General features: G+C 46.0%; 1 protein-coding gene across 4 annotated transcripts in view; it reads left to right on the top strand.

Moving 5' to 3' along the window:
- The window catches only part of RBM27 (RNA binding motif protein 27), a 691,940-nt gene that overhangs the window by 209,800 nt on the left and 456,168 nt on the right, over positions 1-25,972 (top strand). For all 4 annotated transcript variants that reach the window (XM_085618112.1, XM_085618111.1, XM_085618110.1 and 1 more), the window contains one exon: positions 8,695-8,958. In XM_085618112.1, coding sequence (XP_085474238.1) covers positions 8,695-8,958 — 264 coding nt within the window. The remainder of the gene's footprint in view (positions 1-8,694; positions 8,959-25,972) is intronic.

Here is a 25,972-nt window from a genome sequence, read left to right as displayed (position 1 = left end):
AAGGCGAGACCTATTGGCTATGCCAATGCTTGTTTGAAGTCTTGGACGCCTGCTTAGAGTTATCCTTTCCATAATTACCCTTGATTTGTGGTTTATTTGGTCTGGCTCCCAAATTATATTTACCTATTGATGCATAGGTTTCTTCAATACTTTTTGGTAGTTCGCACTCCTGATTTTGCGGAGCAACCTGTATAAACCGCTGTCTGCCTCCCCTTTTAAATTACTTAACCTGATTAGGGACACTGCTGCAAAATTTCCCATCAGTTTCATCCCAAAGTCCAGGGCTGGGGCGCCCCTTAATCATTCTTGATTGGTTTAACATGTCAGGCAAAGCAGATGAGGGTGCACTGTGTATTCTGGTATATACTGTAGCAAAGACTGTGCCCTAAGTGGCACAGTCTTACACTGGGGGAGCCATCCCCACCGGCAGGCATACTGTGAGAATTCTGTGTTTTTCTTGGAGTCCCGTACGGGGAAACACTGCTTCAAGCTTGTTGTTTTTGAGCAATCCAGAAAGGAATCTCTTCTCTTCTGATGGGAATCATTATTGCAATTTAGGTCACTGGACCAATTCTTGGCGTAGCCAGTTGTAGTTGTGCAGTTTGAGCATGGCCATTCTTCGCATTACGTATTGTGTCAAACATCTATATTCTGACCAGACTTGTGTACAGTGTACGTAGCTCTGGTGCAATAAGATTTGCTATATCAGGATGTGGTGTTTAACCAGCTAGGACTGGCCATGTTGCTCCCTTCTCGGTCTAGCATCTATCTGTAGTTTCTTTTTCCTTTCCTTCCTGTTTTTGGATGGCCGGTCTCTAGTGCCTTGATGCCTCGGGGTAATTGCTGCGCTTTATGAATCTCAAATAAATTACTGAGGGGACGTAGTCTAAAGTTGTTTCTTATATGTGGTAGGGCACCTTTAAGCCAGTTTTGATGTTCTTGAAATGTTAAACGTATTTTTAGTACTGCATAAGCTGTGTACTTGTTTGGACCTATAGCTACAGTGTAACAGTGAAAATGTCTTGATTGTGCATTTACTGCTGGGATTTTGACCCATGAATAGAATACCTCTGTCCTGTATGCTTTGTGAGCCTCTGCCCTGAAGCTAACCTCCCCTCCCCCCCCCCCCCCCCCCCCCGTAAGGGAGAGCCCATGTTGTTGCAGCATCTGTGTACATGTTTGCAGTTTACAGGTATGGTACTGATGCTGCATTATCCATTTGAATATCTGGAATATCTTGGTGTGATCTTTTTAAAAGTTCAAGCTTGAACAAGCTGCAGCCAGAAAATAAGGGTTATCTACTTAGCTGAGGATGATTATTCCCCAACACCACCGACCTCTCCGGTTAGTAGGTGAGTCGGGGACTTTGGGCACACATAAGAAAAAGTACTCGGGAGACCCATTAAATAAGTACCCAAGTTTGAACTTTGGTAGTGCCTTGTCGTATGGTTCATACCTTCTCAGTAAAAGTGTGCGTTTGTTGCACAACAAAAATGTCAAGACTGTGCAAGACTGATTCAATGCACACCATCAGGATATTTTGACCTTAGTCCTGGCTAACTCACAGTATACTATCTCTACCCCTAACGTACCTAGCAAGGTAACAGGTGGCATGTGCAACCTCAGACCATGACAACTCTGACTCTCTAAGGAAAATCTGGAAACCAATCTAGATCTCTTGTGCCAAACTCATGGATGCCCAAAGAAAAGCACACGAAATACTCAAATTGGCGTTTAAATATTTATTGAAGCAGTATGATTCTTGTGTAAAGTACGTGCGCTGTAATAATCAGTAGAAGGAAACGAAGCATCATGAGAATGGTAAAGAAAATGAACAGTTCCACCAATCCTGCTGTTACATAGAATATATCCTTTCATATAAGTGCAATTCTATTTGTGCTTCTACCTAGCTCTCCCTATCCTAGTGTGCCTAGGGTGGGTGAATCTGTCAGAATCCCTGTACGGTGATCTAATCCCTCAGTGGGCATGTTTCGTCTTGGAACCTGTCTTGGTGTAGAGCTGGACACCATCCTTCTCAGGAGGTAAACAGGATTCAGCTTGTCTGGAAATCCAGCATGAAGTGACCTTGACAGTGTTAGCGAAATGCTCCTCTAACTAGACAAAAAAGCGATGTTCTTTATATAATAAACTCCACCCATGTTGCCATGCCGATGTCCCAGTCAGGCTGTCATTATTGATTCTATCCTGATGAAGCTGTTGCCAAGCGAACAGTAATAAACATCATTTTGCACAGTGAACTCTAGCTTTCGTACAGAATGTTCAAGGCTTTGATGATATGCCTGCGAAGATGTGTAAATGTAAGCAAAGTTATTTTGTGAAACATTATCCATACAAGCATGCAAGCAAATATGTGTCAAATGTCAACGTTCAAGTAAATATGTCAACTTTAAATGTGAACACGTAAAATGGTGGTGTTTCTGCCTGGGCCTAATGTGACTACCTGACGGTTCAAGCAGCCAACCTATGGAATTAATTACCCTCAAATATAAGATCCACATATCACTATCTTGTCTTCAGAAGACTGCTCAATAGTTGGCTCTTTTCTACATAACCACAATTCTCACACTCATGTGCAGCATACACCATTTATAATTTGATTATATGCATGTATCTTGATATGTCCATTTCTTTGTACAAATATACATGCTAATTATAGTTTAAAAATGTATAGATATTCTTATAGCTCTTGTAGGAAGCTGGCTTAGTATATGGTGCACACATTTAAGTGATTTCACCTTGCACTAATCCAGACAAGCCTTATGGTGATTTTAGTGGACTTTGATAACCTTTGACAGCTCTCAAAGTGGTAGCTGTGGAGATCAGCCTTCAGGAGTGTAAATCCGTTTTACCAACTTTAATCAGTAGTGTAGGTTAGATGAAAAGAAACCACACAGTGTTTATAAAGAAAAATAGATCTTATTTATTACACACACTATCACTAACACATTGGTATTTCTCCTATCCGGAGATATCAACACAATACACAAGAATACTTTGTAAGAATGAGGTAAGTAGCACAAATATACACTGGTCTCCAGGGGTAGACCCAACCATGTATTAAGAAAGTGGAATGCGAGCTGCAAAGAAGAACGGGACATGGACAAGAAGAACCAGAGGAGCCGGGTACACCAGGACCCACCCAAGGTAAGTACCCAGGAACCCCACGGAGGCTGTGTGCAGAGTGGAAACAAATCTGCGTGCCTAATGGAATTCAATTGAGAATTCGCAGTTGCAGTTTTCTAGAACTACCCTTCCCGAAGGACCTCGAAGAAACCCATAGGAAGATCGAAGATCGGGGAGCCACCCTACCCAGGATGCCCCAGGAACCAGCTTACCTGTACCAGGGAAGCTGAGAACCTGCTGTAGACAACAATGGAAGACTTTGAAGAAGGTGCTTCTGGAGAAGATGTTGAAGGAGTCCAGTGGAATCGAAGGGTGGAATCTGTAAGTGAAGAACCTGCAGGCAGAAGGGACAGGGTCTATGCCACTCGAAGGTGACCAGGAGGCATGGAAGAACAATGCCCGCCGATGTCAAAAGGTTCCCAAGTGTCGACGGTGACCTTGTCGCTGCAGCTGTGAGGACCTGGCGACACTGAGGAAGACCAGGAGCCGTGCACAAGCTGTCCCTAGTCGGATGTCGGAGTCTTGGTGGTCGGTGTCTGGTGGGAGCACTAACAGTCCTTGGTAGCTGCAATTGGTGCGGAAGACGAAAAGGAGCAAATGGTGGGACCAGCAAGGTCCAAGGGACTCAACCAAATGGAGAGCCAGAGTTGGCCCTGAGCAAGCAGGGGAGCCCACTGAAGCAAGAGAAAACCCCCGAGAGGGCAACGGCAGGCCTGTAGTCAGAGATTAACTTGACTCCCATGGGTGACTGAATACATGCTGCAGCCCAAGCGAGACCCCTAAGTGTACCTGTGCCCTGGGTACCTTACTACCATTTACTAGGGACTTACAAGGGTACAATATTACCGATAAACAACGGGGGTCAAAGGGATAATTTAAAGACCAGCACGGGCAAAATCCCCTCATATCTAAGTCTGCAAACAACAACAAATCCGTGGGTCTACGAAGGTCTAACTAATTGTCCAAAGCCACAAATCCAAATGCTACAAACATGCAAAAAAAGTCCTCATAAAGAGGACGGAGTCCCATCACCCACCAAAGTGGCATGCTTCATCATCTGGGGCCTCCTTTTAACCACAACCTGGTGTGGTTAAAGAGCTACAACTCCAAGGTGGCTAAAGAAGGAGGAGCTCACGGATGTTTTCTGGGTCTTAATCACCTAGTGAGGCCTTATGCAACAGAGACTAAAGCTACTCTGGGTGTGGTGAGATAACGTGAAGCGTGCAGTGTGTGTGCTAAATCAGTTAAAATTGACTATCTAATAAGAAATATGTTTATTGAGTATCATTAGATGTCAAAGAATAAAAAGGAGTGGTCAACATGTTTCAGCCATGAATGATCAAACACTGGTGATCATGGCTTTCATCAGGACCAAATGCTACTACTGCAACATTAACCAATAACAGGTGAAAACAAAATGCACCTGAATAGGATCTAGATGATACCTCCGGCAGATAAAACCACTCAATAGATGGTAAGTGGGGCTGCAGGGGTTCTTTATGAAGTACCTGCGCAAAAATTTTGTTTTCACCTGTTATTGGGTAATGTTGCAGTAGTAGCATTTGGTCCTGATGAAAGCCATGATCACCAGTTTTTGATCATTCTTGGCTGAAACATGTTGACCACTCCTTTTTATTCTTTGACATCTAATGATACTCAATAAACATATTTCTTATTAGATAGTCAATTTTAACTGATTTAGAACACACACTGCACGCTTCACGTTATCTCACCACACCCAGAGTAGCTTTAGTCTCTGTTGCATAAGGCCTCACTAGGTGATTAAGACCCAGAAAACATCCGTGAGCTCCTCCTTCTTTAGCCACCTTGGAGTTGTAGCTCTTTAACAACACCAGATTGTGGTTAAAAGGAGGCCCCAGATGATGAAGCATGCCACTTCGGTGGGTGATGGGACTCCGTCCTCTTTATGAGGACTTTTTTTGCATGTTTGTAGCATTTGGATTTGTGGCTTTGGACAATTAGTTAGACTTACAAGGGTACACCAGTAGCCAATTGTGGAGGTACCAAAGTACTTACCATGTCAATTTAGGGGAGAAAGTACAGTTGCCGGGGGCCTGATTCGCTGGATCCCAGCAGACAAGGTAAAAAACACCCTGACACCATGCAACAAGTGTGGGTAATCCTGCTAAAAAGAACCTACTACCTACAGCTCTGCTTAACAAATGTGTGTATTATTTATGGTTAGAGTGTGTGTATGTGTGTGTGTATATATATATGTGTGTGTGTGTGTGTGTGTGTGTGTGTGTGTGTGTGTGTGTGTGTGTGTGTGTGTGTGTGTGTATATATATATATCTCATTTTTGCTTAACATGTGTATACACGTCACTGCATAGTTTACGTATGTTATTTGATTGGATGCTTATCAGTCTCGGTTTTATTTTATCCATCACATTGTGTAAATATCCTCATGAAAAAAGTGTATCTAGAAGTGCTTTAATATTGACATATTGGGAACAATATAAAATAAAATTTTCCCCCAAAAAATTATTCATACAAATGCACCAAAAATAGCTTTATATATAGCAACACTTGAAAGTCTTAGTTTGTACCGATGTATCCATAAATGCACATATGGTGCTTTATATAATACAACTTTATATCTCTTTATTATTTACCATATACATTTATACTTTTCAATGTAGTTGTATATCTATATGTTTAGTACATTACTCGTACTGTAAAAAGAAAAACCCTTCAACTCTCTCTAGTGCACTACTCTTTCATCCTATACCTCTCTCAATATATCCTTTTCCTCCACTCTGACTCATCCCAAATGTCATTGTACTAGGGGTGGGCGGAATTTGCATAGTTGCGCTATGCAAAGCTCTGCGTAAAGGTAAAAAATCTCCGCGAGCACGCAGAAATTCCGCGAACACGCAGAATTGCTTGTTCATGATGCTTTTTTCCTGTTCGCGAACGCTGTTTGCGTGCTCGGGAGGGAAATATCTCACGAACACGCATTTTGAGAACGCGAACAAGCAAAAAATTCCACGAAGCCGCAGAACGCAGGATTTTGGGCAATTCTGCGTTCTCCGCGGAACGCGAAATTACCCAAATTCCGTAAGCGGAACGGAATTTACCACCCAGGCCTAACTATTATCTCCCAGTAACTCTTTCTAGACTCCTCCCTCCCTATCCCTTCTATTACCCATCCCAAACCTCCTCTTAACACTGTTCTCACCAATAACACTTTCTAGACTCTTCCCTTCTCTACCCTATTAAATCCAACTAACAGACTTGCATGTCCAGTGCTCGACTTAACAACTTGTATTTCCCTATACTAACCAACCACTAATCCATTTTGTGTTCCGGAATAGCATGCTACTTGTCAAACGGCTTCAATACCTGGTCTGGAGTAGTAAGCAATATATATCTACCATTACAGTACATTACTCTGTACCAGTCTACTCCACGCCACTCTACTGCACTCTACGTCACTACACTGTATGCCAATCCACTCTACACCACTCTTAATCTTCTGTGCACCACTGCACTCTGACACTGCTCTCTTCACCACTTTGCGCTATGCCAGTGCACTCTACTTCACTCTAATATGCACCACTGCACTTTTAGCCACTGCACTCTACGCCACTCCAGTCCACTCTGCTCTGCACGACTTCGCTCTACGCCACTCTACTCAGCAACACTGCAATCTACGCTACTGCTCTATGCCCCTGCACTATAACCTGCACCACTACACTCTGAAACACTTTGCTCTGCCAGTGCACTCAGTGCCACTGCACTCTAAGCCACTCTACGCCCCCCGCCACTCTACCCCCCACTCTACACAACTTTACTCAAAACTGATGCATTCTACCCCAACTACTCCACTATACTCTGCAATACTCTATGCCACTTGATGCTACGCCACTGCATGCCACACTACTCGGTGCCCCTGCACTCTGGTCCATTGAACTCTACGCCACCGCAGTCCTCTGCGTCAGTGCAGTCTTTACCACTTTGATCAACACTAATGCACTGTACGCCACTGACCTGTACGCCAATCTACTCCTCATCACTGTTCGTTATGCCACTTCACTATGGACCACTCTGCTCGACTCTTTGCCACTACACTCTGTGGCGCTCTACTATATTAAACTCTACTTTGTGCCACAACACTCTATATCACTGTACGACACTACTCCACTCTACAACGCTCTATGAAACTCTCTCTATGCCACTAAATGCTAATTCATTCCACTCAATTCTACGATACACTTCTCCAGTCTGCTCCACTCCTCTCCACAACATGCCCTTCCATTCTCCTACACTACTCCAGTCTGAACATCGACTCCACTTTACACCACTCCACAACACTACGTGTCACCGCCACACCCTTTCACTCTGACATTATACTCCCTCCACGACACTCCACAACACTAAACAGCACTCCATGACACTCCACTTCACTAAACTCTACTCCATACCACTCATTTCTGGCACTCCAAGACTCTCTTTGTCACTCCATAACACTACGCTCCTTTACCCCCGTAACTTTTAGCCATGCTGAACACAGCCACACTGGTGTACAACGTGGCTAAAACATACCGATAAAGCCAGTAGCTCTTGCATAGGTGAGAGCTATTTGCTTTGCCAATGCTTGTAAATTGTGCCGTAAAAAACTCTAGCTCTTGCGTAATTACCGAAAATCAATCAAATAAAAAAAATATATATACTATCAATACATGAGTAACAGTAGGTCTGGTTTGATGGGTAGTAATATTTTAGAGTTTCTCAACAAAAATCGAAAAACAAAGTTGTCTTCTATCACTTTGAATGAAAGAAAATAAAATGATATTGACATTTTCTTTGCTGCTGTTTTTATTATTGATTTTGAAAACTTGCGCCGCTTTTGTCCTATCTTATTGTATATCACTATCCAGCAGTCTTTTTTTCTCTTAGCTAAGTGAAAAGAATTGAGCTAAATTACTGAGATTTTGCATTGTCGATTAGGATGCTATGGTTCATAGGCACCACATATATAGTTTGTTTACTTGGTCTAACGAAAATATTTCAAATGTGCTTGGAGACCAACACAGGCTTCATTAAGGCATTCTGATGCCAGTCCGTGGAGTAGCATAGTCGAGGGACCACAGCCAGAAGAAAACTGGTGTATTCACAAGTGTATTGCAGTGTTTGCCGTCGGCATTTACTTGAGCATGTTGAATGGAGCTGCAGCTGTTCTAATATATGTAGCAGTGGTGCCACACTTTGCATGATATGTGAGTGTAGAGATTATGCAGATGTATTTATTTTTTTATAGGAAATCCCGTTGTTGATATTGAATATTTTACCCCATTAATTGTTGGTGGTGTGGTAGTAAAAGCTCACTTTTTGAACTGTAACTACTTAATTTCCATAGTTGTATTTTCTGTCTATTATGTGTACCATTATTATATAGAGGTCTTATGACACAACATTCTAATGTCAAGTTTTGATTCCTTTTTCTATGATTTACTGCATGCACTGGTTAGACTTGAGCAATACGCTGCCATTTATATTAACCAATTTCATTTGTTCCCATTTCTAGAACACCGTGAGAGAACTAAGTTTGAGTCCGAAAGGAATGAGTTGGAGAGTACCTATAATCCAGTTTCCATGCCATCTAGCAAGCCTTCTGATCAGTATTCATCTAGCGGGCAAGCAATCCCAAGTGCAGTCACAGTGGTTGCACCAGCTCATCACTCTGAGAACACAAAGGAGAGCTGGTCTAATTACTACAACAACCATGGTGCTGGGAATTCATTTAGCAGAAACCCTCTGCTCCCAAAGCAAAGATGCCGAGATTATGATGGTAAGCATGCATATGCTCTCGTCTTCTACTGTTGTGAGAACATGCGCTGCTTCAGCCAAGCTAGGAAAAGGAATTCTGTAGCAGACCACATTGTCTGAACTTTCTATAAGCTGGAATGTAATCTGGACAGTGGTGAACTGCTTTATGATCTAGCGTCTCAGAGTCAGAGGCACTGAATCTTGGACTGGTTTGTGTTTGTGTATGTTCTCCAGCATTGGATACTTCATAGATGAATGTGTTTTAATTGAGTCCCTATTGTCAGCTGGGAGTGATTTATTAAGTGCTTACACAGTGTTATAACACATACAATTTAAGGTGCTGGTGCTAACAGCACAGCTGCCTCATTGTTTAAGTCTGACAGGCAGCCAATGATGTGACCAGGATAAGAATTTGTCTAAAATTGAGGCCATTTCTGGCTGGCAATGTCCATAGCAAAATTGTAGACGCAAAGTTAATGAGCTCATAAAGCGCTGCAATTCTTCCCTTTCACTGCCTGCAAACATGTACGACGTTCACGATCTCACTGATCACTATAATAACGACATGCTTTCTGCCTTGAATGCCACAGCCCCCTTTCAGCTAAAAAGAATTCCCAAAAAAGACTCCCAACCCTGGTTCAATGACAGAGTAAATGCGGACAGACACAGCCTAAAACTAGTGGAACACAACTGGAGATCCACTTCCTCCTCGGATCTTCGAAAAGCACCAAGATTCAAAAGAAGTAGATATAACAAACTCATTAGATCAGTGAAAGCCAACTTCTTCAAATACCAACTGGACAAAGCTAAAACTCACCCGAAACATCTTTTTGAGCTGATTAAATCTCAATCCAACAACACCCCTACCCAAACTCAGCTCCTCTCTCGCCCGCAACCACACTGTGACGTGGTTGCTGAATTCTTCCTTGATAAGATGAACAAAATCGAAGCAGATCTTAGGTCTGCCGCACTCAATCTTTCGCCCTCTCTTGACTCCTCTGTCTCCACACCCTAGTCCTCGCCTCATTGTCTCTCCCTCAAAAACAATGCTTCATGGAGTCGATTCACTTCTCTCAATTACATTACCATCCTCAATATTCTCTTGACCCTCAAATCACATCAATGACCCCCTCCCCCCCCAACTTCGTTAAAGATATGATAGGATCACTAACACCCCTCTGGTCCAAGATCATCAACGCCTCACTTCTTCAAAGTGAGATCCCGCACTGCCTGAAGGCTGGCCTAGTGCTCCCCATTGTCAAAAATCCTCGGCTGACCCCGTTGACCTCAACGACTTCCGGCCAATCACAAACATACCCACCCTGGCTAAACTGCTGGAGAAATGTGTTCATGAACAACTACGCAAACATATTGAGCAATTCCAGCTTCTTGACCTTTTCCAATTGGGCTTCCCCACTGGCCACAGCACTGAAATGGCCATCACTCGCATAGTGGACGACACCCTCACTTTACTTGAGCAAAATGAAGCTTGCCTTTTAATTCAGCTCGATCTCGCATCTGCATTCGACACTGTCAATCTACTCTACCTCTTGGAATGCAGGATGGGGCTCTCGGGCACGGTCCTTAAATGGTTTTCCTATTTCCTCAACAACCGAACTCAGAGAGTCAAATCCAACCAGTCTCTATCCAACCCTAGTCACTGCACACTCAGTGTCCCCCAAGGATCCTCACTCTCCCCCACACTCTTTAACCTCTTCCTTGAACCATTGACTGTAATCCTGAAAGCCTCCAACATCCAATATCACATGTATGCGGACGACACCCAACTCTACATAAAAAAATCCTCCCCCGATGACATCAAATCTCTCAACGGAACCCTTCTCAAAACCCTAAACTGGCTAACCTCCAACCATCTCAAATTAAACGCCTTCAAGACCGAATTCCTCCTTATTGCACCCGCTAGTAAATCCACCAGTGTTGTGAAATATCTCTGTAACCTCACCGCCCTCAACTGCACACCCCACATCATTGACTCCACTAAATCATTGGGATATATGCTAGACCAGAACCTAAACATGCAAGACCACATCAGATAATCGCCAAAGGAGCGAACTTCCAACTTTGCATCCTTAGAAAACTCAAACCCTACCTTCCCCAAGACGACTTTAAATCGGCGGTGCAAGCACTTGTCATCTCTAGACTAGAATACGGCAGTGCTACTCTATGTGGACTGCCGAAACTCAGCTTAGCCCCCATCAGAGCATCTCTAAATGCTGCTAGTAGACTCATCACGGGTTCTAAGAAGACCAAACACATATCGGCGGACTTGAACTCGCTCAATTGGCTTCCCTTTGAGGCAAGGATCCAACTAAAGATCGCTTGCATGACCCATTGAGCACTACACTTCAACACCCCACTCTACCTGACCAGCTGGAACTATCCGGGGGCACCAGGTCCACAAGAACCACCCGCACACTGCTACTCAAGCCAAAGAAATTTAATAAGCTTAAAACCTACAAGCGCTCATTCTCTGGCGTCGCCCCGAGAATCTGGAACTCCCTTCCAGTGGGAGCAAGACTGATTCCCTCTACACTTGCCTTCAAAAGGGAAGTTAAAGCTCTACTAATGAACAATGCCTTGAACTAGATACTTTGCTCCTCCTGCCTCTAGCTTACTGTACACATCACTTGTTGCAACCCTCTGTCGCCGGCCATATTTTCAGGTTTGATCTTTTTGTATATTGCCCTATTTCTCGTTCTCACCCAACCTGCTTCCTATGTCCGCTTTAATTTTATCCAGCACCTTTTGTATTTTGTCCCACTGTTTCCTTGATCTCTCCACTAGCTATTTTCCTATGTCTGCCGCAACCGTATGTAAAGCGCTCTGATACCCAACTGGGTCATGTTCGCGCTATCAAAAACTCTAAATAAATAAATAAAAGTATTAGTCACAGAGCTCCGATTTGTTTACTTCTACTGCAGAAGACAGCCTGGTTCGGGGGAGCTCATTTTACTTAAGTTTACTGCTCCCAATTTCAGCCTTTTTGGCCTCCCTCATGACAGATCATTGGGTAGCATGACCAGTAGAAAAGATTTTCTTCGATACTTACTGTGTATCGTACATTTTTCCTCTTTGTGATGGCTGTTCTGCCTCTTATTGGTAGAAAGTATCCATTTAGGCCTTAAAAATGTGTGGGGTCAAAGTAATTGCTTATTTGTCAAAAACGTGCCATAGAACTGAAAATATGTTCTTTTCAAGCAAGAATTGAGAAGGTCATCTGATTTTCTCTCTATTGGATGGATTCCTCTAGGTCTAGTCTTTTGAACGACTCCTGTAATTTTAAAAAGGCACAACATTGAACGTTTTGGATGTTCTTTCTCTGGTGATACAGTGAAATGTGTAAATCAGACCTGGGTTTTCTTGTTGCAACTTTTTTGCCTTCCCCTACCTAGAGGCCTTACCTTTAGTGCACTGGACATTTACCCCTCAAACAGCAACCAAACCTTCTGTGCTGCCTAATACAATAGTTACTTTACCAGCAGCCTCTTTGTTGATTAGACCTTTGTAGTCAAGGTAGGTGTCACCTGTAGACTCATTTTTCATCATCAATTGCTCTTTGATCGGGGACCTTATTTTACATCAGCAAAGTAATTGTTGATGACATATCCCGTGCTCAAATTAACAAGACATTCATTAATGACTTCTCTTTTGATAATGAGAGAACCTCCCTCATCCATTATCATAAGCATTGTTTGTTTATAGTTTACAATTTGCAATGCCGTTAATACTTTGGTTATACCTGATTAAGATGCATCCTGACGCTCTCTGGAGAATATTAGAGGGAAAAAAGGAAGATGTTAGATCACTAAAGTAACTCTTTTGGATCTGCTTCATATTAGATAGGTTTCATTCCCAATGAAGGAAATGAAGTATGAGAATGAAGACCTTTGGAGTGATGCCTCCTTTCCACCTACCTTCCTCCACAGCACAGGTATACAAATGCTTATTGACTGGCTTTAATTGTCCAGTGCTAAATGGCATCACAGTCCTCAATGATTGATAAATTTAAGAAAAGATTTTAGGACCCTGTTCCTCAACCTTATTCTCTCTTTTTTTGGAAACCACACCAAAACTGCCTTCTCCAACTTCGGCTTCTTAGCATAGTCTTGTGGCACCATACTGTGTTTATGCTGTCAGTACCCCTTCAGAAGCGCCCTATGCTTTTTTGCTAACCCAGTGCCATAGATGCTGTGAGGCAACAGAAGACTTTACGCATATAAGGGATGAACATTAAGGACAATCATGTAGTTGAAGGAGGTGCTGAATGGCATAAAATAAAATCCTGTCAGTAGTTTGCACCTTCAGATTCAGCTCGCCACCTGCCGATGAACTTTGGTCATATTTGCTAACTTTCAATTAGAAAATTAAAATTTCTACTTGTCAGTGTGGACCAAAGAGAGACTGTTTCCCTTTTAAATTTAAACCTCATTCTGCCACTAATCCTGCAATATGAAGGCAATCCAGCCACACAATGATTCCTCAGTCAGTGGTATAATGCCTTCAGAGACCAGTGATTCACTTTTCACGACCAGTGATTCACTCTTCCTGGTCTCTACCATATCAGCACCAACACGGCGGTAACCTGGTCCTGAAGATGACCCTGACTTACCAAGGGTTGAAACGCAGTTTACTTCCCAGGGCAACTTTTGGCGCCATCCTCTGGTTCACAAATTGTGAAATCCTCTGTAAAACTCTTGTAAATAATTAATTGTGAACCTAAAGTACCTTGTAAATATTTTCACAACTGTTCACCCTGCACCGTTCATCGCTTTGTCACTTGTCGCTTGCGCCGTCCACCCTGTGTGTCACGAGCACTTATGTGCACAAAGGGTTTTCAGGTTACGCTTACATTCAGTGTAAACAGTGCTGATACAACTGTTTTCCGACACCTGCTCTAAATACATATTGCCTTTGGTTCATCCTTCAACTTTGGAGTCTCCCTTGTCTTCCCTTTTTGCAACTGTATGTGCATTCTTATCTAATAGCCTAATGGAATATCATCTGTTGAGACTTTGGTCTTATTACATACAGAGAAACTGTAACATATCTTTGTCCGTGCCTCAAAAGCCCTCCTAATGCTTGGGATTTGCAGTTAGCAGATGCAGAACATTTCAGAATTCCACGACGTAGATTCCAAAAGAAGAGCTGAAAGCAAAGCATCTCGCAAAAAGGTGAAATGATATGCTCCTTTATCATAAGTATGACCTTGGATATTATGAACTCTGAATTTAATTATGTGGTGGCTGCTCCAGACAGATAGATGAAACGGAACCGCAATATGAGCAGAGGAAGGGAGAAAATCAAGGCATTATTTTGCTGCACTTCACTCATGATTTTGGTTGCAGGATTGCCAAACAGTAGTGCGTACACTCTGGAGCACTCACTCAGGTGTACACTTGGGCTTATTCACACATGTACTATCTCAAGCTAAGTGAGATACCTTCATTTTTTTCCTCATTCACTTCTCCGCAGTGCTTCTGTGTGCTGTGTGGGATCAGCGCTCTGTGGTGTTGTGGTGTGTTTACCTTTAGCGATGGGGCGGCTTCTATTTCATAATATTACCCTCCTTAGCACTACTGTGGTCAATCCTGATGCTTTTTGGAATTTTGTGTCAACCTTGGCATTATAATAGTTCCATTGTCTAAAGAGGGCATCTTCATAGGTGTTCTTGGACCTATGGTAGTTACGCCTAGTCTGTTTTATGTATTATGGAAGCCATGTAAAAAGAAACACTGTGTTCGAGGCTTGTGTGCTCTAGATACACATGCTTTGCATACTCCTGCTATCTAGTGTTTGGTCCGGATGTTTGCAAGTTGTTTTTTTTTCCAAAGAAGTCTTCCTAGTCACGAGATAAGGGGACTCCTCCTTTCGGTGATAGTGCGCATGGGCATCGACTCCATTGTTTGGTTTTTTCCGCCATCTGGTTCAGACGTGTATTGCTGCACTCCAGTTCGAAAAACGTTCTTTGGGTTCCCCTCGGTGCGCAATACACTCTACCCTCAACGGTATTGTTTCAGTATGCGTTTCCCTGTTTTCTGCGTATCAAATCAATTGGCAAACTCCCATTTTCAATAGAAACCTCGTAGGCGGCTGTATGGCCTAGCCGCGTCGATCCAGCCTTCTGCTGATGAAACTGACTCCATTCCAATTCTGTTCTCAGTGCCCTGCCAAATATCCTTGCACTGACCTACATCAAGTTTGTAACTTGTGCCTCTCTATGGAGCACAAGGATGAAGACACTGACGCTTGTAATTCGTTTCGGTCCAAGAAGACTCTACGTGATCGTCGGGCTCGACGAAGAGAGATGCAGCGCCAAAGCATCCAACACACTCCGGATATCTTTGGGGAACAATCCAACCAAGAAGCGATCGAAGCATCCTCCGCAGAGGAAGAAGAGGCCCTCTCCATTCCAGAGTTCGATTCCGAGCTCGATCTGGAGTCCGAAGATGTACCTGTGGGACAGGGTTGCCTTGAGTACCGAAGACCCCTTGCTCCCTAAATCCTCTTCCAAAACTCATAAGGCTACGGCATCACCTCTGCCTTCTGGCCAAGGTTGGCACCGAGACAATGTTTCCGACGCCCCGGCTCAACACCGAAACAAACCGCCATGCCTTCTGGCTTAAGACCGAGTCTGGCAAAATTACCTTTGGATCCGAAATCAAGCTTCAAAGACAAATCTGGTTCGGAGCCGAAAACCTACGCTTCAAAACACAAACATGCTTTGTTGCCGAAACCCTCCGGTTAGAAACACAAATACGCTTTGGAGCCCAAACAATCTAAAGAGAAGTCTTTTTCGACGCCGAAATCCAAGGACATTGTCCTCTAGCCTCCAAAACCAATTCTAGACGTTCTTAAGGCCATATTATATCCCAAACAAAAGATGTAGTCCTGATACTGGACATATTTTAGCTAAAACTCAATTGCTCATCGCCAAAGCAGCAGAGTATCATGGGAGGGGGGGGGGGGTGGTACCATTACATAAAGAAGCATTAGAAGAGGACTTTTTATTTGAGACACTTGCGTCCACACATAGGTCAAGTCAAACACTCCCTATGCTTAAAGGAATGGTGAGGCATGCAAATGATATTGTTAGACCCTGTCAGTGCATGTATTTTACCTCCAAGGGTTGATAAAAAAATATAAAGCCTCACCATCAGATCCTGTGTTTATGAAGGGACAATTACCTATTGACTCCCTAGTATTGTCCAATGCTGGCAAAAGAGCTATCTTGCAAACCTCTGGGGATGCACCTCCCCAGATAACGAATCCAAACTTATAGATGGCTCTGGAAAACGAGTAGCTGTTCCAGTCGCTAACCACTGGCGCATTGCAAACACTCGGGGCCTACTAGCTGAGTACGACCGGGCACGCTGGGATGAGATGGAGCAACTACTTCAACATCTCCCAGATGAACACTAAACTACGGCACAGCAATTAGTTGAAGAGGGGAAGCTGCTCTCGAAGTCCTCAATAAGATGTGCTTTAGATGCAGCTGACACTGTAGCTAGGGAAATCAATACCAGCATTCTCCTTAGAATGCATGCATGGCTTAGGATCTCGGGGTTTAAGCCTGAGATTTAACAGTCCATTTTTTACACTTCCTTTCATAAGGAACACCTAATCATATTACTTTATTCGGTCATTTGTACAAAACACCATCAAAGTATACAAAAGATAAAACACAAATATATATACAATTAAAATAGTATTAAACCGTTTGGATCACAAGTACAAATGACATCCCAAAACAGCATAAAACAACATATAAAAATTCATTCTACGTAGTCAAACTAAAAAATAGCGTGCTGTATAGTCTTCCGATCATTTAGTATACTGGACCGTGTATGCCAACTTGATTTTTAAAATATGTGTACAACATAGGAAAAATGAATTAAAAATGACTTCATTGCTATAATAATTATATTTTGCGAATCAGCCAGAAGGAAAATAGAAAACGAGTAAGAGCAAAAACTATTGGCCCTGTTGTATCCGATTTTAAGATCCTGAATGCAATCTGGTGCTGCCTAGCTCCCAGATTGAGACATAGTGGTCTAATCCATTTCCTGCGCAACTGCCTATACTTTGCACAAACAAGATGTGTTCTTCAGATTCGTGAGCTTCACTGCAAGCGGGACAAAGATCTAAAATCAGACCAGTCGCCTCTTTCCCCGGAAATTTCAGTAGCAGGTTGCCATATCTAAATCTAATATACAGGCTCTTGGCAAGAGTTGGTGAAATCAAATCAAGGAAGGGTTCTAACTGGAAACTTGATTTAACATTTAAAAAGTTAGATGTTAACTGACCATTTCTTTGGTTATTAATATATTGCCCCCCTACTACACTCCAGTACGTAGCTTTGAGGGTCAGAATATCACGTTTTGTGGCCTTTTCTGGGTGCTCCCAAAAGGCCATCAGGTTCAGTAATTTACACCATTTGGCAATATGTCTGAACCACGGTAGTTGTTTTGCCCCATTTAGTGCTAGGATCTCCAGTAAAGAGTTACGGTAGTCAATTAGTTGCGGGGTGGTCCAAAGGCGCAGCCAATAAGTTAGTGGTCTCAGGGCGGCTAGATCGCCTATTCTATTTATACCAAGATCACAGAAGAAGGGGGTGAGTAGTGTTGTGATGGCTAGCGAGATAAGAGCCCTTGCAAAATTGTTCTCGCAAATTATTAGTTTATTTACGGAGTTAAATCCCCATATCTCTGCTCCGTATAAGGCTCCACTTTGGGCTTTCACGTGCTAAATTTCAAGGGCCGGTGAAAGAGGTTGGGTATACGACTGTTTTAAGAATCTTAGTATTGATTTATATCTTTGGCATAGCATCAGCGAACTTTACCCCAGCTGATATTCCCAGCTAAGTGTCTCATAAACATATGCCTTAGTAATCAAAACGTTTTACCCCTCCAATGGTTCTTCTAAAATCTTAACCTCCCTTACGCCTCCCCGTACTTTTCCGAACACCATAAATTTAGTTTTAGTGGTGTTCAATTCCAATTTCCTCTCTTTGCAAAAGCTCAAACATTTATCCAGTAGTGCCTGTTGACCCATGGGAGTTGTGGATATTAATAGAGAGTCATCTGCAAAGAGGAGGATGGGGACTCTTACATCATTCATTGAATGGGCATCGTTTTTACAACCCATTAGTGAACTAACCACATCATTGATCATTAGGGAAAACAGTGTGGGGGCGAGAACACACCCTTGACGCACCCCCGTTGTATTGAGATCCTTTGTCAATTCCCCTTTTTTCCCCCCACCTGATCTGGGCATAATTGTCCTTGTGCAATCTGGCAATTATAGACACCAGATTTTCCGGGGCCCCTTGTTCACGCATGGTCTTCCACAATAGATTACGCAGAACCAAATCCAAAGCGGCTCGCAGGTCCACAAATGCTACATAGAGCCGCTGTTTCCTGAATAGCACGTATTTCTGTAGTAGGGGATCTCTGTGTATAGTCATAATCTATGAATAATCCCCGCCCATGTGCGGGGACCCCGGAGCAATCAAAAATATCTCTTAAGCTGTCCCGCATTTGCAAACCTGCAAAGACACTTAAGAGACAGACAAAATAATACAGCCTAATCACCACAAGGCTGCACTGGCCAGCACTTCCTCTGAAGTGAACACAAAAGCCAAAATAAAGTTGAAATGTCATTTTTATTCACATTTGACATGTTCCTTTATTATCACACACTCCCTTCACCAAAATCCCTTTAAACAATAGAGAGGAAGGGGTGGACAGACAAGCCCTATAGGCTGTCATTATGTGTCTGCTAAAGGGATACCGTGCCTTTAAGAAACTCTCCAGAGACCCCCGGTATCCCAGGATGCACAGCCAACACAAGTTACTTTCAGTTCTTTTTTCCGGCTCCTGCTAGCAGGACCCTGGAGCTTGAGCTCTACCCTTTTGGGTGGTTTAATTGATTAAAATCGGATTTTTTGGATTAAAAGTGGTTTCATTCGACGTCTAAAGCCTTTGTCTACTACTGCCTGCAATCTGGAGCAGTTTTGGCCCACTCTCAGCATGGCTTTATTCGATAAATGCCCTGAGTGTGGGAGGAAGAAGGCTAAGACGGACCCACATGAGGTGTGTATCCTCTGCTTGTCGCCCTCACATGTCCCAGCTGCCTGTGACATCTGCAGCACCTTTTCGAAAAGGACCCTGAGGGACCGGGAGAAGACTCGCCTTCAGGGACAGGAGAGGCAGAGGACCGGTGAGACTTCAGGGCATGGAGGGTCCCATTCCCCCTCCTCCGCCCATGCTTCAGCCCCTGGAGGGACCTCCGGGCAGAAAAAGGAGCAGAAACGACACCTACCGGCTGGTAGGTCGCGTTCGACGTCGAAGGCGACGACGTCGACGGCGAGAGAGAAGGCACCGGTATGTTCGCCGTCGATCCAGGGCCCTGGGTCGCGGCAGCCTCGGCGTTCGACGTCGAGGGAGGGGCCGGCGAGACCCGGGACCGGGTCGCCGTCGCAGGTGTCACGGTCGACGTCGACAACACATCGACGTCGTACCGAGCCCCATGGACTGCACTCGCCGCCGTCTACCCACGGCTCGACGCTGACGGAGTCGACGCCGAGATCCCGACGCCCGCCGTCGAGGCGGAGGCGGTCGACGCCGAGACGCAGGTCGACGTCGAGACACCAACGATCGACGTCGAGACATCAACGATCGACGTCGAGATACCAACGATCGACGTCGAGACATCAACGATCGACGTCGAGATACCAACGATCGACGTCAAGATCGCAGCAGTCGACGCCGAGGCACCGGCGGTCGACGTCGAGACGCCAGAAGTCGGCGTCGAGGAGACAGTCGACGTCGAGGCAGACACCCCGGCGACGGCGATCAAGGCGGGGCTCGACTCCGAGGAGGCATGGGTCGACGTCGAGGAGACTTGGTTCGACGTCGAGAGGACGATCGACTGCGGGGCGGCACTCGTCGTCGAGGGCGAAGAGACGCCGTTCGAGGTCAAGGTACAGTTCGACGTCCCAGACATCGGGGAATACGTCCTCGGTGATTACGATCTCCAGTCGAGGATCGGGGAGGCGCGGACGTTCGCCTTCGGTGGCTTCCCCGCGGGACAGGCCCGCCAAGAAGAGGAGAGTGGCCGCGAGCCCGGACAATGATGATGGGGGCTCTCCGGCTAGAAGTGATGGGGCTTCAGACCATCTGACCCCGCTGCGTACCCAGCGGCCTCCTTTGCCTCCGGTGCCCGACCTTCCACCGGCGCCTCCACCGGTGCCTGCACTGCCTCCTCCTCCTCAGCCTCCTCCTCTTCCTCCGCCTCCTCTTCCTCCTCCTCCACCTCCTCCGCTGCCTCTGCCCGTGCCTCAGCTGCCTGCCTCACCACCGCAGCCACCGCCTCCTCCCCCGAGGGTCCCTCACCGGCAGAGATCTCGCTCTCGCCCTCGCAGGCGATCACGGAGTAGGCGCAGATCCTCCACTCGCTCTGGACATGGTCGACGGAGGTATCGGTCCCGTTCCAGAGGGTCGAGGGGCACGTACTCTCCGGGGGCTGGCAAGTATTCGCCCTCGCCGTCAGAGACGCCTCCTTCCCGCGTCTCTCCAGTGGATGACATTGCCACGTTCCAGGAGGTGTTGCTGAGAGGGGCTGCGAAGTTGGGGATATCAGTGACTACCCCTATTCCCACTACGTCTGTGATTTTTGAGACTTTGCATAAAGTACATCTGTCGCGCCCCCTCCTCCCGCTGGTCCCAGGACTGGAGGAACCTGCGATGGAGGTGTTCTTAACGCCGGCTGTGGTGAAGCCGGCGCCCTCGAGACTGTCAAAGAAGTACAGGGCCCCTGACTCGGATCCGGCGTTCCTCAGAGTGGACCCCCCACCGGATTCTGTTATCGTGGCGGCGGCTCGTAAGCAACACTCTACGACGCCTTCCTCCACGGCTCCCCCGGATAAGGAGAGTCGCAAAATGGACTCCTTGGGGAGGAGGATGTGCTCCACGTCGGCTACTACAATGAAGGCCACTAGCGCCTCCGCTCTGTTGGGGCGCTATGACAGGTCTCTTTGGGACTCCCTGCAACAGTTCGCGGCCTCCCTGCCCAGAGACAAGAGGGAGGATTTTCAAGAGGTGCTGAACGAGGGCATGATGGTCTCTAATCAGATCATCAGTGCGGCGGGGGACGTGTCGTTGTTGGCGGCCCATGGGTACTGCCACGGCATACATATGAGGAGGCATTCCTGGCTGCGGCTGACTCCGCTCAAGCCGGAAGCGCAGCAGAAGATCGCCAATCTACCATTCTCTGGCACGACGTTGTTCGGGTCGCATGCGGATGACGAGATGGCCCGCATGAAGGCTGAGGCGGAGACTCTGAAGGCGGTGGGGCTGGAGCGGCCTAAGGAGCAGAGGAGGTCCTTCCGTTCCTCGGGCAGGCGCTACACCAAGCAGAGGGGCCAAGGGCGTCAGTCGGGCCCCCAGCACCAGCCCCAGCAACAGCAGCAGTACCAGAGGCAGCCCTTTCAGAAGCGCCAGAGGGGCAGAGGCCAGCATCAGTCCTCGGCGGGGAACAAAGGCCCGTCCGGGTCGAAGCCCTGAAAAGTTACTTCCCCCTCATCCGTTACCCGCTCCGGTGGGGGGGAAGTATTCAACACTACCTGGCAGAGTGGAGGACAATAACACAGGACAAGTGGGTGCTGAATATTGTTTGCAATGGCTACTGTCTTCGTTTCACCAGTTCGCCCCCACAGATTCCACCAGTGCGCTCCCTTTACATGGTGCGGGAGCTCCAGCGGGAGGCGGACGTTCTATTAAAAAAGAAGGCGATAGAAGCTGTTCCTTTGAGGCAAAAAGGAGAAGGTCTCTACTCACGGTTCTTTCTCGTAAGAAAAAAAGACAAGAACGAGTTCAGGCCTATTCTGGATCTGCGTCAAGCAAACAGGTGGATCCGCCGAGAAAAGTTCCGTATGTTGTCCCTGCATCAGATTTACCCTCAGTTGCATCGAGGAGACTGGCTGTGCGCCATAGATCTGCAGGACGCTTACTTTCATGTGCCGATCGCACCGAAGCATCGCAAATTCCTGAGGTTTCTGGTAGGCAACAACCATTACCAGTATTCCGTACTCCCGTTTGGCCTGAAGTCTGCGCCACGGACGTTCTCCAAGTGCATGGCAGTGGTCGCGGCACACCTGCGGAAGACCAAGGTGTTTGTGTACCCTTACCTGGACGACTGGTTGATCAAAGCGTCCACTTATCAGGAAGCCCAGTGCCATTTCAACAGGACGGCGGCTTTGCTTCACCGTCTGGGGCTGCACATCAACATGACGAAGTCAGTGCCGATCCCTGTGCAGTGTCTCCAGTACTTTGGGGCTTCAGTCAATACCTTGACCGCAAGCGTGTGTCCTTCGGAGGAGAGACGCTTATCGATCCGTGGGAAGGCTCTGCATCTCATCTCAGCCCGCTCTCCTACGGTGAGGACGGTGTCTTCATTACTGGGGTCGATGGCTTCTTGCATCTTCCTCACCCCCAATGCACGTCTGCATATGAGGCCCCTGCAGGAATGTCTGGAGGATCAATGGGACCAGAGGAGGGGGCGTTGGGAGGACAAGATCCAGTTGTCTCAGCACGCTCGGCAGTCTCTGAAATGGTGGTGTTCCCCAGAGAATGTCTGCAAGGGGACCCCTTTTCACAAGGACATTCCGGCCCAGACCATAGTGACCGATGCGTCTCTCCAGGGCTGGGGAGCGCATTCGGGCCCTCTTCAGATTCAGGGGATATGGTCGCAGATGGAGACGACCTACCATATCAACTTTTTGGAACTCAGAGCAGTACACTTGGCCTTGAAGGCGTTCCATCCCTCCTTCAGGACGTCCTCCCTGCTGGTTCAGACGGACAATACTACGACCATGTATTACCTCAACAAGCAGGGGGGCTCCCGGTCACGCACCCTGTCTCGGGAGGCACAGGCGATCTGGAACTGGCTGGTGGCCAGGAATCTGACGATCACGGCGACCCACCTGCCGGGAGTGCAGAATGCCCAAGCAGACGCGCTCAGCAGACTCGTTCAAGAGAACCACGAGTGGGTGCTAAACGACGACGTGCTAAGAGACGTCTTCGCAGAATGGGGCACTCCGGATATAGATCTGTTCGCCACGGCAGAAAACAGCAAATGCCGCGACTTCGCGTCCAGGTACTACCAGCCAGGGACGCTGGGGAATGCACTATGGATCAGCTGGTCCAACAGCTTTCTCTACGCCTTTCCACCCATTCCCCTGATTCCGGCGGTGCTGATCAAGCTGTCGCAATCCAGAGCCAGAATGATCCTGATTGCTCCGGAGTGGCCGAGACAATGGTGGTTCACCGACCTTCTTCACCGGTCTGTTCTGCCACACCGGCGCCTGCCGTGCCGGCCGGACCTCCTCACGAAGTTCGGAGGGCAGATGGTTCACCCCAATCTCTCGTCCTTGAGTTTGGCAGCATGGCTCCTGAGCTAGTGCAGTATGGACACTTGAACCTGCCTCAGGACTGTATGGAGATCTTAAAAGAGGCTAAGAGACCGTCTACGAGGACCTCCTACGCCTATAAGTGGAAGAGATTCTGCTTATGGTGCAAGGCGAAGGACTTTGACCCTACATCCTGTAAAGAAGACGTTATTTTGCCTTATCTGCTGCAGTTAGCTCAGTCTGGGCTTAATTTCCAATCTATTAAGGTTCATCTCGCAGCTCTGACTGCGTATAGGAAGGGCCCTTCTCAAACCTCGTTTTTTCAAATCCCTGTGATTAAGGATTTTTTGGAGGGTTTGCGTAAGGTGTTTCCCCCCTGTTAGAAGGCCTTCTCCACCTTGGGAATTGAATGTGGTGTTATCTAGATTGATGAGGGAGCCTTTTGAACCTATCCATAAGGCTTCGCTGCAGCATTTGTCTTGGAAGGCGGCCTTCCTTGTAGCCATTACATCGGCCAGGAGGGTGAGTGAGATTCAGGCTCTGTGTTGCCAAGAGCCGTATACTGTTTTCCATGCTTCTAAAGTAGTGATGCGTACCCATCCTAAATTTTTGCCCAAGGTGATATCAGATTTCCATGTGAATCAGATGATAACTTTGCCTACGTTTTTTCAGCATCCTTCCTCTCCGGCGGAGAGGTCTCTGCATTCACTTGATGTGCGTAGGGTGTTGAAATTCTACCTGGATAAGACAAAAGATATCCGCAGGTCGGATCAACTGTTTGTTAATTATGGTTCGGTAAGAACTGGTTTAGCTACCTCAAAGCAGTCCATTTCCAGATGGATTGTTTCCTGTATTCAGCTTTGTTACCAAAAAGCTAATAAAACATTAGGGGGTAAGCCTACAGCACATTCGACTAGAGGAAAGGCGGCTACCACCGCTTTGCTTAGGAATGTTCCCATTGCTGACATTTGTAAGGCTGCCACCTGGAAGTCAGTCCATACGTTTACAAAGCATTACTGCCTGGACTCTGATGCTAGGGCAGATGCGCAGGTTGGACAGGCTTCGCTAAGGAATTTGTTTGCACAGTGATTTGTTGGTGGTTGGTCTTACTCCACCGCTTCTTGTTGGTTGGGATGGGCTTGCCATTCTATTCATAGATTATGACTATACACAGAGATCCCCTACTACAGAAGGAGTAGTTTCTTACCTGTAACTCCAGTTCTGTAGTAGGGGTATCTCTGTTATAGTCATAAGCGACCCTCCCTCCTCCCCGGTGGAGTAACCTGACGGTATCAGGCCTGTTGTTATACACCTTCAAAAAGAACTGAAAGTAACTTGTGTTGGCTGTGCATCCTGGGATACCGGGGGTCTCTGGAGAGTTTCTTAAAGGCACGGTATCCCTTTAGCAGACACATAATGACAGCCTATAGGGCTTGTCTGTCCACCCCTTCCTCTCTATTGTTTAAAGGGATTTTGGTGAAGGGAGTGTGTGATAATAAAGGAACATGTCAAATGTGAATAAAAATGACATTTCAACTTTATTTTGGCTTTTGTGTTCACTTCAGAGGAAGTGCTGGCCAGTGCAGCCTTGTGGTGATTAGGCTGTATTATTTTGTCTGTCTCTTAAGTGTCTTTGCAGGTTTGCAAATGCGGGACAGCTTAAGAGATATTTTTGATTGCTCCGGGGTCCCCGCACATGGGCGGGGATTATTCATAGATTATGACTATAACAGAGATACCCCTACTACAGAACTGGAGTTACAGGTAAGAAACTACTCCTTCCATGCCAACAGGGAAAACCTGAAGGCTTGGTCACACATGCTAATTTTGGCACGGAAGCCCGCTTGGGCAGGGGACAACACCTTATTGGCATCCATCCATTCTTGGAGTTTATCTAAAACTTGCCTAGCAAAAATCTTCTAAAGTTTGTCAATTAGACTGATGGGCCTATAATTGGAGGGGATAGCAGGATCGCCCTTTTTAAAGATAGTTATTATCTCTGCTCCCCTCCATGTTTCTGGAATATTCCCACCAGCCAGATACTGTTAGACAGAAGATTTATGTATGGTCCCCATATCATTGGTTCTTTTTTATACAGATCCCCCGGTATCAGGTCGGGTCCTGGGGCTATGCCTGCTTTTAATTTACTGATTGCAGACATAGTGTCCTCTAAGCTAAAAACTAGTAAAGGGTTATTTACGGTCTTGTCGGAAACGGAGTTGTCTACAATTGGGGCAACCTGATCAGTGTGTAAATCCGTAATGGCCACATCATCGGAATATAGGCGCGAGAAATGTTCCACCAAAGCTTCCTGTGGTATGTGGTGGTTATTGGAGATAGGGTTTTCCACATTGCCCTTAGACACAATAAGCCAAAACATGCGACTATCTCTGGCTTGGGCTGCTAAAACCAGATCATTCCAGTTTGTATCAGCATGATCGTGCTTTGCTTTGCCAAGTGCTCATCTATAATTATTACGGGCTGAAATTATATCCATTCTAGAACACTCTCTAACTGCTTTTAGTAGTGCCGTTTTAGCTTCTTTACAATCATTGTTATACCAACTACAGTCTTACACTGACAGGTCTTCCAATGCAACTCGGTTTAA

This window comes from Triturus cristatus, chromosome 7 (genome assembly GCF_964204655.1).
Source record: "Triturus cristatus chromosome 7, aTriCri1.1, whole genome shotgun sequence".
NCBI lineage: Eukaryota > Metazoa > Chordata > Amphibia > Caudata > Salamandridae > Triturus > Triturus cristatus.
Note: the sequence above shows the minus strand (reverse complement) of the source record. Positions and strands in the feature narration are given on the sequence as shown.